This window comes from Peromyscus eremicus, chromosome 20 (genome assembly GCF_949786415.1).
Source record: "Peromyscus eremicus chromosome 20, PerEre_H2_v1, whole genome shotgun sequence".
In the NCBI taxonomy this organism is placed as follows: domain Eukaryota; kingdom Metazoa; phylum Chordata; class Mammalia; order Rodentia; family Cricetidae; genus Peromyscus; species Peromyscus eremicus.
In genome coordinates this window covers 42,766,008-42,779,410 of record NC_081436.1, presented here as the reverse complement: position 1 = coordinate 42,779,410, position 13,403 = coordinate 42,766,008, and the positions used below count along the sequence as shown (strand labels likewise).

The 13,403-nt window shown below is 45.8% G+C and overlaps 1 protein-coding gene across 1 annotated transcript in view; it reads right to left on the bottom strand.

The window, feature by feature from the left end:
• Positions 1–13,403, bottom strand: part of Anxa13 (annexin A13) — a 55,186-nt gene that overhangs the window by 23,086 nt on the left and 18,697 nt on the right. Inside the window, exon 2 of the mRNA XM_059247491.1 lies at positions 5,532–5,607. Coding sequence (XP_059103474.1) covers positions 5,532–5,607 — 76 coding nt within the window. The remainder of the gene's footprint in view (positions 1–5,531; positions 5,608–13,403) is intronic.

Genomic DNA, 13,403 nt, shown 5'->3' with positions numbered 1-13,403 from the left:
TGTACTCAAAGAAAGTGATGCAAAGCTGAGCGCCTGTGAATTTGGGCTAGTATTTCACCCACTCGGTCAGTCGCCTCTTCTGAAATGGCCACTGCCCATAGAAATATAATGTGAGCCACAAACCCTTTCATGGGGGGCTTCTGCCATCCAGACCTGTAGTATCAACACATTTCCATTGTTTGAAGCCATGTTATTTTGGGGGAGTCATTATGAGATTCTAAGACATGAATACAACCTCATTGCCTCCAGATTTTGTGGCAGGAAACAAGATCTCTCTCTACAACCCCAAACCCGGTGAGTCCTGCAGTTGCTGGTGACTACCTTCAGTTGAAGGGGAAGGGGATTGTCGCAGTGACCTGTGAACAGAGCTGAATGAATGAACTGGTGAAGGAATACTACCCTGCTAGGAGACTGGGATCCTAGGGGACCAGTAAATGGAGCTGACACATTTTGATGGAAGAGTTGGGAGCAGAAGGAGATGGAAAAGCTCTGGCTGGAGGGAAGAAGATGGAGCCTGGCAAACACCTATGATGTTTACCTTAACTTTGGCTTTGCATCAGCGCTTATGACTGTCTTTGGAAAGACCCAGCCAGAACTTAGAAGGAGAGAGCCAGTGCAGGGGACAGAGAGCCGTGGGGTAGCTAACAGCTTTGTGTCCTTGGATCAGTCATTTCATCTCAAGGGTTGTTTCCACCTCTAATTCTGGGAAGATTTTAGCTATTTGGGTCCAACCAGAAAAAGAGAAAATCCTAGGATGAGCTCACTTGCAAAAACAGCAGGAGTTAATTGCTGCCTCTTTCTGGTTTGGTTCCAACACTGTCATTCCTGCCATCCCTCTTGGTTTCCTCCTGGTTTCCTCCAGGGCTTTCTCCTGGGTGACGTGGATCTTTGTACTTGACGATGTTTTCGTGACTAACTTTTAAATGTCTGAGTGCCAGAAATCTCACCTCAGAAAAGATTTCGTGTTCTTTGAAATATCACAGAATGTACCCTTTCGGTTCTGTGGACCCTCCTTCCCTTGGGTCTCCTCCTGTCTCTGTTGAGGGCCTCAGTACTGTAGGCTTAGGTCCTAGAGCCTCCCATGCCTTCCTGCCTCCATTTGGTATTTTCATGTCTTTCTGAATGAATGAATGAATGAATGAATGAATGAATGACTATTTGTATGTATGAATGGAAGGAGACTTTTGCACACCCTTAGGATAGAACTTGTCTCTGCATTGGTGTGAGTTGTGTGTTATACTCAGAGGGACTGTATATAGCAAAGGTCAATAGTAAACATTCTCCTCCACTGTGATGTCATATGCATCCTATATCTGGATAATCAGGGAAACTGAGTTTATTAGAAAAATATCTAATTCTCTGCATTTTCCTTGCTAGAAGGCTTTTAAACAAGAAAGATCTTAAGGTGAACATATTGATATACCCCTGTAATTCAAGTACTAAGGAGGCTGAGGTAGGGGGATTACAGGTTGGAGATCAACCTGGGCTATATAATGAGTTCAAGGCCATTCTGGTTTATGCAAGACCTCGTGTAAAAAGAAAAAAAAAGCAAAACAAAACATTAAAAAACGCAGACACAAGAGAGCAGAGTGGTTGCAGGATGGATGGTTCAACACCAGCCTGCCGGTGGGGGAAGGGCAGGACAATGGCACATAGATAACCTTGAAGCCATTTGAGACCAAGTCTTGGGTTGATCCTGGAAGCTGTTTTTACATCCCAAAGAAGAAGCAGTTTGCTGAAGGTGACTTCACTCCAAATTTCACGGTCCATGTGTCTTAGAAGCAGGCTGTGCTGCTGAACGATTTCCTGTAAACATTTGTAATGGTTTGAAGCACTTGGGCCAGGCCACAGTGGTTCTGGGAACGATTTTAAAATTGAAAAAAAAAAAAAAAAAGACCCTCCATGCTGGCTGTATGGGGAGTAATTACATAGCTCTGTCAGAGCCAAAGTGATCACCAGCCTGGAAGTACCTGTGGGCATCTGTGGTATGCTTTCCCAGCAATTTTCTGGAGAGCAACTGGATGGTGCTGGAGTTTTGGCAGGATGGGACCACAGTGTTTGAAGGCCACAAGGTTCCGTGTTTTAGATAAATAATGCTAAACTGGTAACAGAAATTCCAGCCCACGCTGACCTGGTTGACCCCAGAAGGCTGTGTTCTTAGATCTGGTGCTTGAGGCCAGGCCCCACATTCTCACATGGTGGGGAAGAAGGGCCCAGGGGAGTCGAGAGAAATGATGAGTGGGGCTGAATCCTGTCTGCCTGAGGGGACCAGCGGCTTGCACGTGTTCTCTGCATTCCTTTCCAGAGGTCATTGTGTCAATTACCACAAATTCAATGCCTTCGAACAATACAACTTGCACCCCTACAGTTCTGGATACTGGAAGTCTGAAGTCACTGTGTCAATAGGTCCATAGTCCTGGTTCTCCCAGCTTCTTGGTATTCTTTGACCTGTGATTACATGAGAGTAGTCTCTACCTGTCTTCACATGTCCCCAACCCACCGCCATCTTTCTCTTCCTTCTATCTTTCCGAAAGACACCGTCATTGGATTTAGAACCTACCCAGGTAACCCAGGGGGCTCTCTTCCTAGCATCCTTAACTCAATCACATCTTCAAAGACCCCTTTTCCAAATAAAGACAAGGCCACTCTCCAAGTTTCTGGGGTCCTAAAGCTTCTAGAGGCCTCCCTTCAACCTTTTCTGATGGAGAACAAGTTGGGTCTGCTTAATGCACAGGCTGACCTAATTGGATCTGAGCACACTGTTAAGGAATGGCCTAATGGTCACCATGTAATGAGGGCCCATAGGGTGCTGTACACAACATGTACTGATAATGTGGGGAAACAGTGCTTGGCTGAAAGTTAGGACTGGAGTTCTAGGCCAGAAGCATGCTCTGAAGTGGTTGAGCAGTTTAACCTCTGTGCACCTCAGTGGACCTGAGCGTGACCCTAAGATGTGGTCCCAGACTCTGCAGTGTTCTTACTAACTGAGACCTATTGGAGATGCAAAGTGGACAGTCTCCTTCTTCCCTATATCTCTCAAAGACGGCTTGATAACTAGTGTGCCTTTGAACATCTGAGAAGCCATGAATTAGACCATCTCTGGTGGCTTTGATATCTAGGGGGCTGTTGGTCCATACACAGTTATATTAAGGCATTCTCTTTGGTGGTGTCAGTTCATGGTGATGACTCCATGAAGAGTAAGTCTAGGCAGAAGCGGGTTGAGGGTGTGGTGCCTAGGAACTGGGATGGGGCAGCAAAGGAGCACAGGCTGAGAAAGAGTGTCCGGGTTAGGGATAAGTTGGGGACCGTTTTGGGTTGCCCATAGCCCAGATTGTCCGCATACTCAGGGCATCATAAGATCCCAGGAGAGTAAAAATGCCCCAAACTGGAATCTAAGTTTTGCACCATTGGGAGGAATAAACTATCATTTTATTAGGGACCATTATAATTTTGACTTGCCTGGGTGGAAATGCATGTAATCTTTGCTCTGCTTGGGGCTTCCAGCTCTCCATTCAACCCCTCAGCTACTGACTAATCATGGCTATTTAGTACTTGAAGGGTGATTGATGCATATCAAAATATTCTATAAGTACAGAGTGCAGGCCAAATTTCAGAGAATTAGTACAAAACAAAAGAAAACAAATAAAAACAGAATGTAAAAACCTCATTCATAATTTTGTCAATATTGGAGTAAAATGATAATTTTATATAAGTTGGGATTAATGGGATTGTATCATCAAAATAAAACATATTAATAATATTCTTTTTTTCTTTTAAAATTTGACTTCTTAAAAATTTAAATTAAAACTGGGTGTGGTGGCACCTACCTGTAACTCCAGCATTTGGGATGTAGAGGCAGGAAGATCAGTTCAGTCCAACCTTGGTTATATAATGAGTTCAAGGCCAGCCTAGACTACATGAGCCACTGACTTCAAAACAAAAACAGAGCTGGGAAGATTGCTCAGTGGGTAAAGTCCTCGCTGTGCAAGCATGAGAACTTCAGCTCAGTTCCCCAGCCCCATGTCAAACACGGTGTAGACCTGAAATATCGGTGCTTGGAAACAGGAGCATCCCTGGGGCTCGCTGGCCACCCAGTCTAGCCAATCGGTGAGCTCCAGATTCAGCGAGAGACCCTGTCTCCAAACAAGGTAGAGAGCGGTTAAAGAGGACACCCGACAGCCGTTGTTGGCCTGCACATCCACGACTGCACATAACTGCAGATGAAACTTGCAACGCTGCATGGGACGGCGCATGCCTGTGATCCCAGCACTGAGCAAGGAGAGTGGCCACCAACTTGAGGCTAGCCTGGGCTATACAGCAAGGCCTTATCTCAAAGAAACATTTGAAGTAGTAAAGTGATCATATGACTTGTGTGACCATTGGAGAATTTCACTCTAGACATTTAAATTCTGCTCTGGCAGGACTGTCCCACAAAGTCTTGAAGGTAAATTATCAATGATGTTTGCTTCAGCGTGTACTTGTCAAAAGAGGTGAGAGTCTATACTTTCAACCAAATCAGAGACCTCTCAGATGGCCAAGTGTCTGAAGGCTCCACCCTTGTTTCATAATTTTATGATTTGAGGCCAATGTTTAACACCAACCCTTTCATTCTCACCTGATATACTATAATAGTATATACATTACAGGCTTGTTTGGGAGACTAAACAGGACAGTGATGGATGAGTGACATTGAGCTAGGCAATGGTCACACAGGCACTCTACTCAGTAAGAGGCACCTTGGCTCCATTCTGAGGTCACATACAAAAGGGACATGAGAACTCTGATTTTGGCATTCAGTAGATGCTCAGTCCGGATGTTTTACAATGAATTTTAGGTGAGGAAGTAAGCGTTCATGTTAAGCATGCTACATCATTACCGTACCCAATAACATACTCCTGTCTCCATCCCATGGCCAGGCATCTGGACTTCACCACAGAGCATCAGGAAAGTGTCAGCTGCCTGGAAAGTACCCTGGGGTTCCCTTCCACTCAGCAAACCTCAGGCATAAACATCCTGAGGCTTCCATAAAGGCCTTTCCTGGACAGCTGTCTGCCTGACATGAGGCTAGAGATGAGCCGCAGCAGGATGTAAGCAGGAAGCTGCAACTTCTGTGCTTTTCTCTGATTTCCCCAAGCTGTCACTGCCGAGCAGGCCTGTCTACTTCCAGATGCATCTTCCTTGCCCTGCACTCAGCTCTTGTCACATCTGATTCCTCACGACCTCCCACGGAAAAGGCCAAAGTGATTGAGACAAGATTAAGATAGCATAAGCTTCAATCCTAATGAAGTTCCCCATAACTTCAAGGTCAAAGTAAATGTCATAAGATTTAGCTTGCAATACCCTTCAAAGTAATGAGCCCCCTATGGTAACTCTGAGACCTCAAATAAAGAAGTTACTGGAAGAGATCAACTTGAATTAGCTTAGAATACATAGGACAGGTAGGTCACCTTCCTGTCACTATGGGAAAGTTGGTCATGACATCAAGCTTAATCAATTTCAAAAACAAATAAATGAACAAAATTATTTCATACCCATTCCTTTGCAGGCTTTGTACAGCTTTTTGGCATCTCGGTCTGCATCAAAACCCCGAGGGCTTTTCTCTTTGGCCTGGAGAGGAAATAATTCAAAAGGGGATAATGCGGTCATTCTTAAATTAGTTTTGCTGGAATAGAAGACCAAGCCATCATCTCAAGAAAGGACAGATGCCACTCTACAAGTAGATGCTGGTGGAAATCAACTTGGGTAAGCTTTGGCCTTAGAGAGATGGCTGGTACTCTTTGGGGCCAGATGGCCGTGGGTGATCAGGGAAGAAGAGTCTCCTCTGCTCTCAAGGACAATTGCTCAGGCCAACTCTAAGGCAAATGATTTTCATACCAACCCATCTTTGTGTGTCCTTTTCTCTCAAACAAAGCATGACACAGTGGGCCACTGTCCCTGGAGTATCTGTCCTCCATGACAGATATAACAAATACATCTAGGGAACGGGGTTTGCAGGTCAAAGCTGAAGAAATCTTATTATAGATTCTTTTGCTGGCCTGGATTGGTGCCATCCACACAGGAAGAACATCATCAAGTTTGCCGGAGGCTCTATGTGAACCGACAAGAGAGTAGTTCTTAGTTTTTTCATCCTCTTGGGAGAGAAAAGTCCTATTTATATATTGAGCTGTATCTTGTGTTTCAGTCTTTGGAATTAATGCATGCACTGATGTGTTTTTTTACTTATACTGATAGCCTTATTATTTGCATAATAAAGGCTTTCCTTCACTCAGTCAACAGACTTTGTTATTTTAAAAAGACATTTTCATTAGCACTTAACTGGAAAATCAATATCATTGGCATAAATAACAGATCACCATAAAAGTGATCGTAGCCAGGCGGTGGTGGTGCACACCTTTAATCCCAGCACTCAGGAGGCAGAGCCAGGTGGATCTCTATGAGTTCGAGGCCAGCCTGGTCTACAGAGCGAGATCCAGGACAGGCACCAAAACTACACAGAGAAACCCTGTTTCGAAAAACCAAAAAAAAAAAAAAAAAAAGGAAACAGATCATGATTAAAAATGTAAAGGTGGGTTAAATCGCCATTTTGCAGCTAATAACCTTGGATACACCTGAGTTCTCTCAACTCTTTGCCTTGCCTCACTCCACAAGGCATCTATGTATGTCCTTCAATGATGCTGGCTTAGGGGACAGGGTCCACATCACCTTCACTCTACTTCTGCTCCTTGAACAGAGGAAATGAGGATCAAACTGCCCATGGGACAACGGGCGTGTGGTATTTATCTGCTTAGCATCACTGTTTCTTTGGTGGATTGCCCTGCCCCCCATTCTCGATATCCCAAATGAGATTGTCAGTCATGAGGCCTGGTCGGCATCATTGTTGGTCAGCAATGTGGACACCTGCCCTGTCACTCTGGCTGTTATGACTGGTTCAGGACTAAGGATGCAGCTGAAAGAGTCATTCAGTCCTTCCCTTAGTCAATATACGGAGAGAGGAATGAGACTCCCTCTACTGGCCTTGTGGAGCAGAGTGATGCTTAACTGAAAGCTGTTTTGGCGGCCATTTTGCCCACTACATACCACAGCAGAAAGTGTGAGAGAGAAGAGAGAAGATGAGAGCAGGACCTAGCGAAGAGTGAGGAGAATGGACGAAGGAGGAGGAGGAGGGCAGGAAGAAAAATATCCCCAGCATGGCAGTGCCTGGATCCTTGACTTTCTGTCTCATCAATGACAACCATAAACTCACCCTGGCTCAAGAGATTATGAGTTGGGTTTCTGCCCTTGTGACCCTAAGTGGCCTTACCAAGTCTGTGGTCTGACAGAGGTTTCCATGAATGGAGAATCATAGGTTCTGAGAATCAAAGGGGGCCTTTGGGCCACCCCTACCCTTTTTGGCTTATGAAGCCATGGTCCACTAATTTAAAAAATAATTCCTATAGAATTTTCTTACATTTATTTACATATGAATTGATTGTATGTATTAACTGATTATGTATTAATTAACTGATTGATTTTGTTTGTATATGTTTGTAGGTATGGGCAGGTGAGTCTATGTAGAGGACAGGATAATTTGCAGTGTTCTTTCCTTCCATCATATAGGTCCTGGGACCGAACTCAGGCCACCAGTCTTGGTGGCAGGTGTCTTTACCCACCGAACAATCTTGCCAGCCTGACATGACCTGTACTGAAGTATTTGAAACAAGCCAGGAGGTGGGCTGGCGTTCTTAGAACACCCACTACACACCAGCCAGTTTATAGACCTTCTTTTGTTATCTATAGAGAATGGACACTACACTCACAGTGTTCGTTATAGGCAAGGACACCTGGCTTCAGGTCATGCACCATCCTGCCGCTCACCCCACTTATGCCTCAGGCCTTCTGCTCAGGCAGAGGACTGGCATTCCCACTCTCCTTACCCAGACCTCACATGGGGTTGAGAAAGCTTGCCTGCTGCTGTTGGAGGCTTGTTGGCAAGAACTGCCACATTATTTTCAAGACTCACTACCAAGCGATGCTCAAAAGTGACGAATTCCAACATGATGTTATTGGAGTATTCAGGCAAACGTGGGGTTCTTTCAGCATGGTTCCCATGAGGCCACACAGACATACTCATGGAGCCCACTCTACTTTTGAAGAGAAGTATGTGTATATGTGCACATGATGTGTGCATGCGTATGCCTGCTTGTGTGTGTAAGCAGGGGCATGGATTTGCCATGTCACCAGTGAGGAGGATAGAAGTCGGCCTCTGGAGAGATGGCTCAGAGGTTAAGAGCACTGACTGCTCTTCCAGAGGTCCTGAGTTCAATTCCCAGCAACCACATGGTGGCTCACAACCATCTGTAATGAGATCTGGTGCCCTCTTCTGGCCTGCAGACATACATGCAGGCAGAATACTGTATATATAATAAATAAATCTTAAAAAAAAAAAAAAAGTCAGCCTTCACCTTTCACCTTGTTTGAGACAGGTCTCTTGTTGTTTGCCATTTTGCTCCCAGGTTAGCTGGCTGGGAGCATCCCTGGAGTTTTCCCTTTCGGTCTCCCGTCTTGCCATCGGAGCGCTAGTGTTACAGATATGTGTTACCGCGTTCGATGTTATGTAGATTCTGGTGATCTGAACCCAGGTCTTCACACTTATAAAGCAATAGCATCACCCACTGAGCCATCCTCCCCCCAGCTACCCACCATAATTTTTTTTTAAATCAAACTCCAGGAAAAGGTGGTTCTCTGCAGGTGGAAGTAGGAGTCTCAGAAGAGCACATGGTGTGCTTTGCTCTTCTTCAGGGGCAAGCCTGAACCTGGACAGCAGAACTTGTCTCCTCAGGGGTCCATTCCCAGACTGCTCCATGGGTCCTGTTGGCCTCAACAGCACTCAGGACAGGTGTTAGCTGTCCCACTTCAAAACTAAGAGCGGAAGCTGAACACAGGGCTTTGGAAATGGCTGTGGAGCTTAAGCTCTGCCTCAAGTCCCTATGAGTCAGGTCACACTTCTCAAGTGTTGGCAGGGTGGCTTACCCTCAAAGGAATGCCTTTTCCTCCTGGGCACAAAGAAGTTTCGAGGGCTATCAGAGGTCATGTGAAGATTTGTCTGAGATCTCCTGGTCAGGGAATGGCTGAGTGGGAACTAAGGTTAGAATCAGGACTTTCTGATCATGGAAGATAATAAATGACATCCCTGTCCCCAGCCCTGTCCTGTTTACAAGTATAATGGAAGTATAACTGAGGGATGGGAAAAGCATCCCCTGTACTTGCCCAACAAGTTCAAGGGCAAAAGCTGAGTCAAAGTGTCATTTGGTTCAAACTATGATACCTGGGGACTCAGTGAGAGGGTGTGGAACCACGTGTTAGGAGTGGAGGTGATGCTTCACGTGGTGGTTTGAATGAGCATGGCCCCTATAGGCTCGTAGATTTGGATGTTGGGTCATCAGGGAGTGGCACTATTTGAAAAGGATTAGGAGGTGTGGGCTTGTTGGAGGAAGTGTGTCACTGGGAGTGGGCTTTGAGGTTTTAGAAGCCCATACCAGCCAGGCCCAGGCTTGCTTGAGCCCCCCCCCCCATGTGTGTGTGTGTGTGTGTGTGTGTGTGTGTCTGTGTGTCTGTGTGTGTGTGTGTGTGTGTGTTTAAGCGTCAGGATGTAGGTCTCAGCAATTGTTCCAACATTTGCCTGCATGCCTCCATGCTTCCTGACATGCTGATAATGGACTGAACCTCTGAAACTGTAAGCAAGCTCCAATTGCATACATTCCTTTATAAGAGTTGTTTGGTCATGGTGTCACTCAGCCTCCACATTCAAAGCAGACAGGGTATCTATCTGTGCACTCACTCAAAACCTGGGGAATATGGCCACTCCGGGCTGGCATCCCCTGACACCAGCTCTGTCGCTGACCCACATTCCTCCCCTGTGAGAAGTTCTGCACCATGACCTTGATTTCAAGACTGAACTCTCCTGGCTGGCAAACAGGACCAGGCCCCCAAGTCTGCTGCCCATTTAACAATGAACAATGGCTATGGCATGCCTACTACCTGCGCATTCCAGAGGAAAGCCTGTACCAGTTTCCCCAGAGGAGCCCCAGGACATCCTAGGATCAACCAGGGAGCCACTGACAAACGTCAATACAGTCATTGTGGAGACAGACCCAGCCAGACAGAAGAAAAATCCAAACAGGCTGAGATTCCCTCTCTCTCTCCTTCCTCCTCACAGCAGTAGAACAGTTACTAAGACCCTGGGACTTCTTTATGGGTGTGGATGCCTGGCATTTAATGTTGAGTGGGCTCCATAGCAGAAACACCATCACTGGCAGGGAAGGACAAGGACCCAGGCCCAGCTCCTTGTAGGAATCGCTGTTAGCCATGCTGTCCTTTCCAACCTAGTTGAGAAGAGAATCGAGTCTTGTTCTTTGTAACAGCAGGGTTAATGTTGTTCCATGTCATGATTGAAGAGAGAGAGAGAGAGAGAGAGGCAAAGGGGGAGGGGAGAGGGAGGAAGACAGACAGAGAAGAGGAGGGAGAGAGAGGAGGCGGGGGCGGGGGGGGGGGGGGGAGGGGGTTGGGGGGGGAATCTCAGCCTGTTTGGATTTTTCTTCTGTCTGGCTGGGTCTGTCTCCACAATGACTGTATTGACGTTTGTCAGTGGCTCCTTGGTTGATCCTAGGGTGTCCTGGGGCTCCTCTGGGGAAACCGGTACAGGCTTTCCTCTGGAATGTGCAGGTAGCAGGCATTGCCATAGCCATTGTTCATTGTTAAATGGGCAGCAGACTTGGGGGCCTGGTTCTGTTTGCCAGCCAGGAGATTTCAGTCTTGAAACCAAGGTCATGGTGCAGAACTTCTCACAGGGGAGGAATGTGGGTCAGCGACAGAGCTGGTCTCAGGGGATGCCGGCCCGGGGTGGCCATATTTCCCAGGTTTTGAGTGAGCGCAGAGATAGATACCCTGCCTGCTTTGAATGCAGAGGCTGAGTGACATCCTTTGTGTTTTGATGGCTTTGTTTTGAGGAGCCCTGGCACCCACCGACACTCAGGAAACAAAGATGGCCCAAGAGATTAAATGCCAGCAACCATCAGCATGAGGGCTTGGGCCTGAGCCACAGGAATTCTGGTTCAACTCTGATTCGGCTACTTGGCTGCTCACCTGCGAGTCAGTGTATGCCAGCTTTATACCACGTGACTGCTTCACGCCAGCACTAAATAGCCCACTGTTACAGAGCATCTGTGCAAGTCCTTCCCTGCTTCCTCAGTCACCTCTTGCCCTTCTGTCTTGCGGTGGTGTCTCCCAACATTTCAGAAAGTGATGTTTATGTAGCTATCAATTACACATGTGTTTTCAAGACAGGATCTCACATATCCCAGGCTGTTCCTGAACTCACTATGTAGCCAAGGATAGCCTTGGTTCTTGCGACTCCAACCTTTACTTCCAAGTGCTGGGATTATAGGTGTCGCCACCATGCCATGCCTGGCTCAGTTATGCCTATTTCAGCAACAAATCTGGGAAGTTAAATGCATATATATTAAGATACCTAAGTTTCATATTCTGCATATTTTGATTCACATATATTTGACATGTACAGCAGACCCCAAGAATATATTATGGAGATTCAGCTATATATTAAAGCTATATCTAGAAAAGTCAAGGCATTTTTCTAGAGGAAAAATTTATCAAGGAATATTTGGTGTTACTCAGTTTTTAATATATCAGCTGTCTTCTGCTGTGAAATTCTTGTGTGCTCATATACTACTAGACCATATGGCAAACAGTTAAGCTTCTCAGACCTATTGCTGATCCACTAGGTAACACCCCTGCAGTGCCTAGGAGACAGGTGGACTGTAGATGCATAGCTTTGTTTCTTGTACAAATGAAGCTCAGACCATCCCTTGCCTTCAGGACTAGTAGCATTGCAGAACTATTGACTCAGGACAATAGGGCTTTTTGCATAACCAGGTGCAGTAAAGACTGAAGTGGAATTCCTGGCCCAGGCAGAGTGGCATGGCCAGAGAGAAAGGAACAAGGCAGATCTTTGTAGAGAATAAGAATCAGGTCAGGAGAGAAGAAGAGGGAGGAAAAATGGAGGTCGAAGGAACAGGGGATGAAGAGGAGATCAAAAACATAAGGGATTAGTTATTACTAGGGCTATGAGGGGACAGAAAAAGAAGGGACAGAGAGGAGCTGAATGTGAGGAAGGAGCTGAAGCTGTATAGATAGAATTTTGTCTTAGAGAAATAAAGTATATGGACAAAAGAGCATGGTGTACATAGATTCCTTTCCGGAAAATAATTCTCACCGTTCATAGCCTGTCTTCTGGGCTCCTGGGAAGAATATTATTAAGGCTGGTCCTCAATAATACTCAAGAGACATACATCTGTGCATGAACACACACACACACACACACACACACACACACACACACACACACACACGTATGTATGTCTCTATATCACAATGTCCAAACAGTATCATTTATTGCAGTTGGCCACTAAAGACGTGGTAGTTAAGGTAAATAGATTGTGAAATGTTACCCATTACTAGCTGTATAATCTAACTGCTAGCAAAATATTCTAATTTACCACACTCTTTGTTGACTTTATCATGATCTAACATTTAAGGAAGAGAATTTTTTTTATTTATAGTAGAGCAATTGCTACTTTGCTTTAAAATTTTTTATGGGGCTAGAGAGGTGGCTCAGTGGTTAAGAACACTAGCTGATCCTCCAGAGGACCTGGATTTGATTCCCAGCACCCACACGGCACCTCACAATGGTCTATGCTTCCGATTTCATAGGATCAAGTGCCCTCTTCTGGCCTCCCCAGGCACCAGGCTCACATGTGGTGCAGAGACATACATGCATTCAAATGCCTGCCCCATCCAACATTGGTCCTGAACACTTGGGGAGGAAGAGAAGAAAGAAGGAGGAAGAAAAAAGGGCGAGAAAGAGAAGCATTGTTCAGAGGAGAGTTTAATGTTCTCTGATGTATTTTAATTAATTCATGTGGCTCTGGCACAGCTATTTATTCCTTTTCAGTCTTTGGTTGTCCTTGTTGTTGGGTACTTTCGTTTTGAAACAGTCTCATTCTAGCTCAGGCTAGCCCGAAACTCACTCTATAGTACAGACGGGCCTCAAAGTCAGAGCAATCCTCCCACCTCAGCCTCTGGAGTCCTAGGAGTGCCCAGTTCTTTAACAGTATACTCTTATTTTCCAACCCTGATGTTCCCTAAGCAGAGGATTGGGACTGAGAGTGGACAAGTCTGAGTTACTGGAATTCGAATTCAGCCTGACTAGAAAGCCTTGCTCTTCAGCTTGGCTCGTCTTTTCCTCAGGAACAATACTTTCTTGTCCCTGTAATGAGAGTCACCAGCTCGTCTTTGAAGCAGACATGCACCCGCTCATGTGTCATTTGGTGTTCAGATGCTGTCGTGTC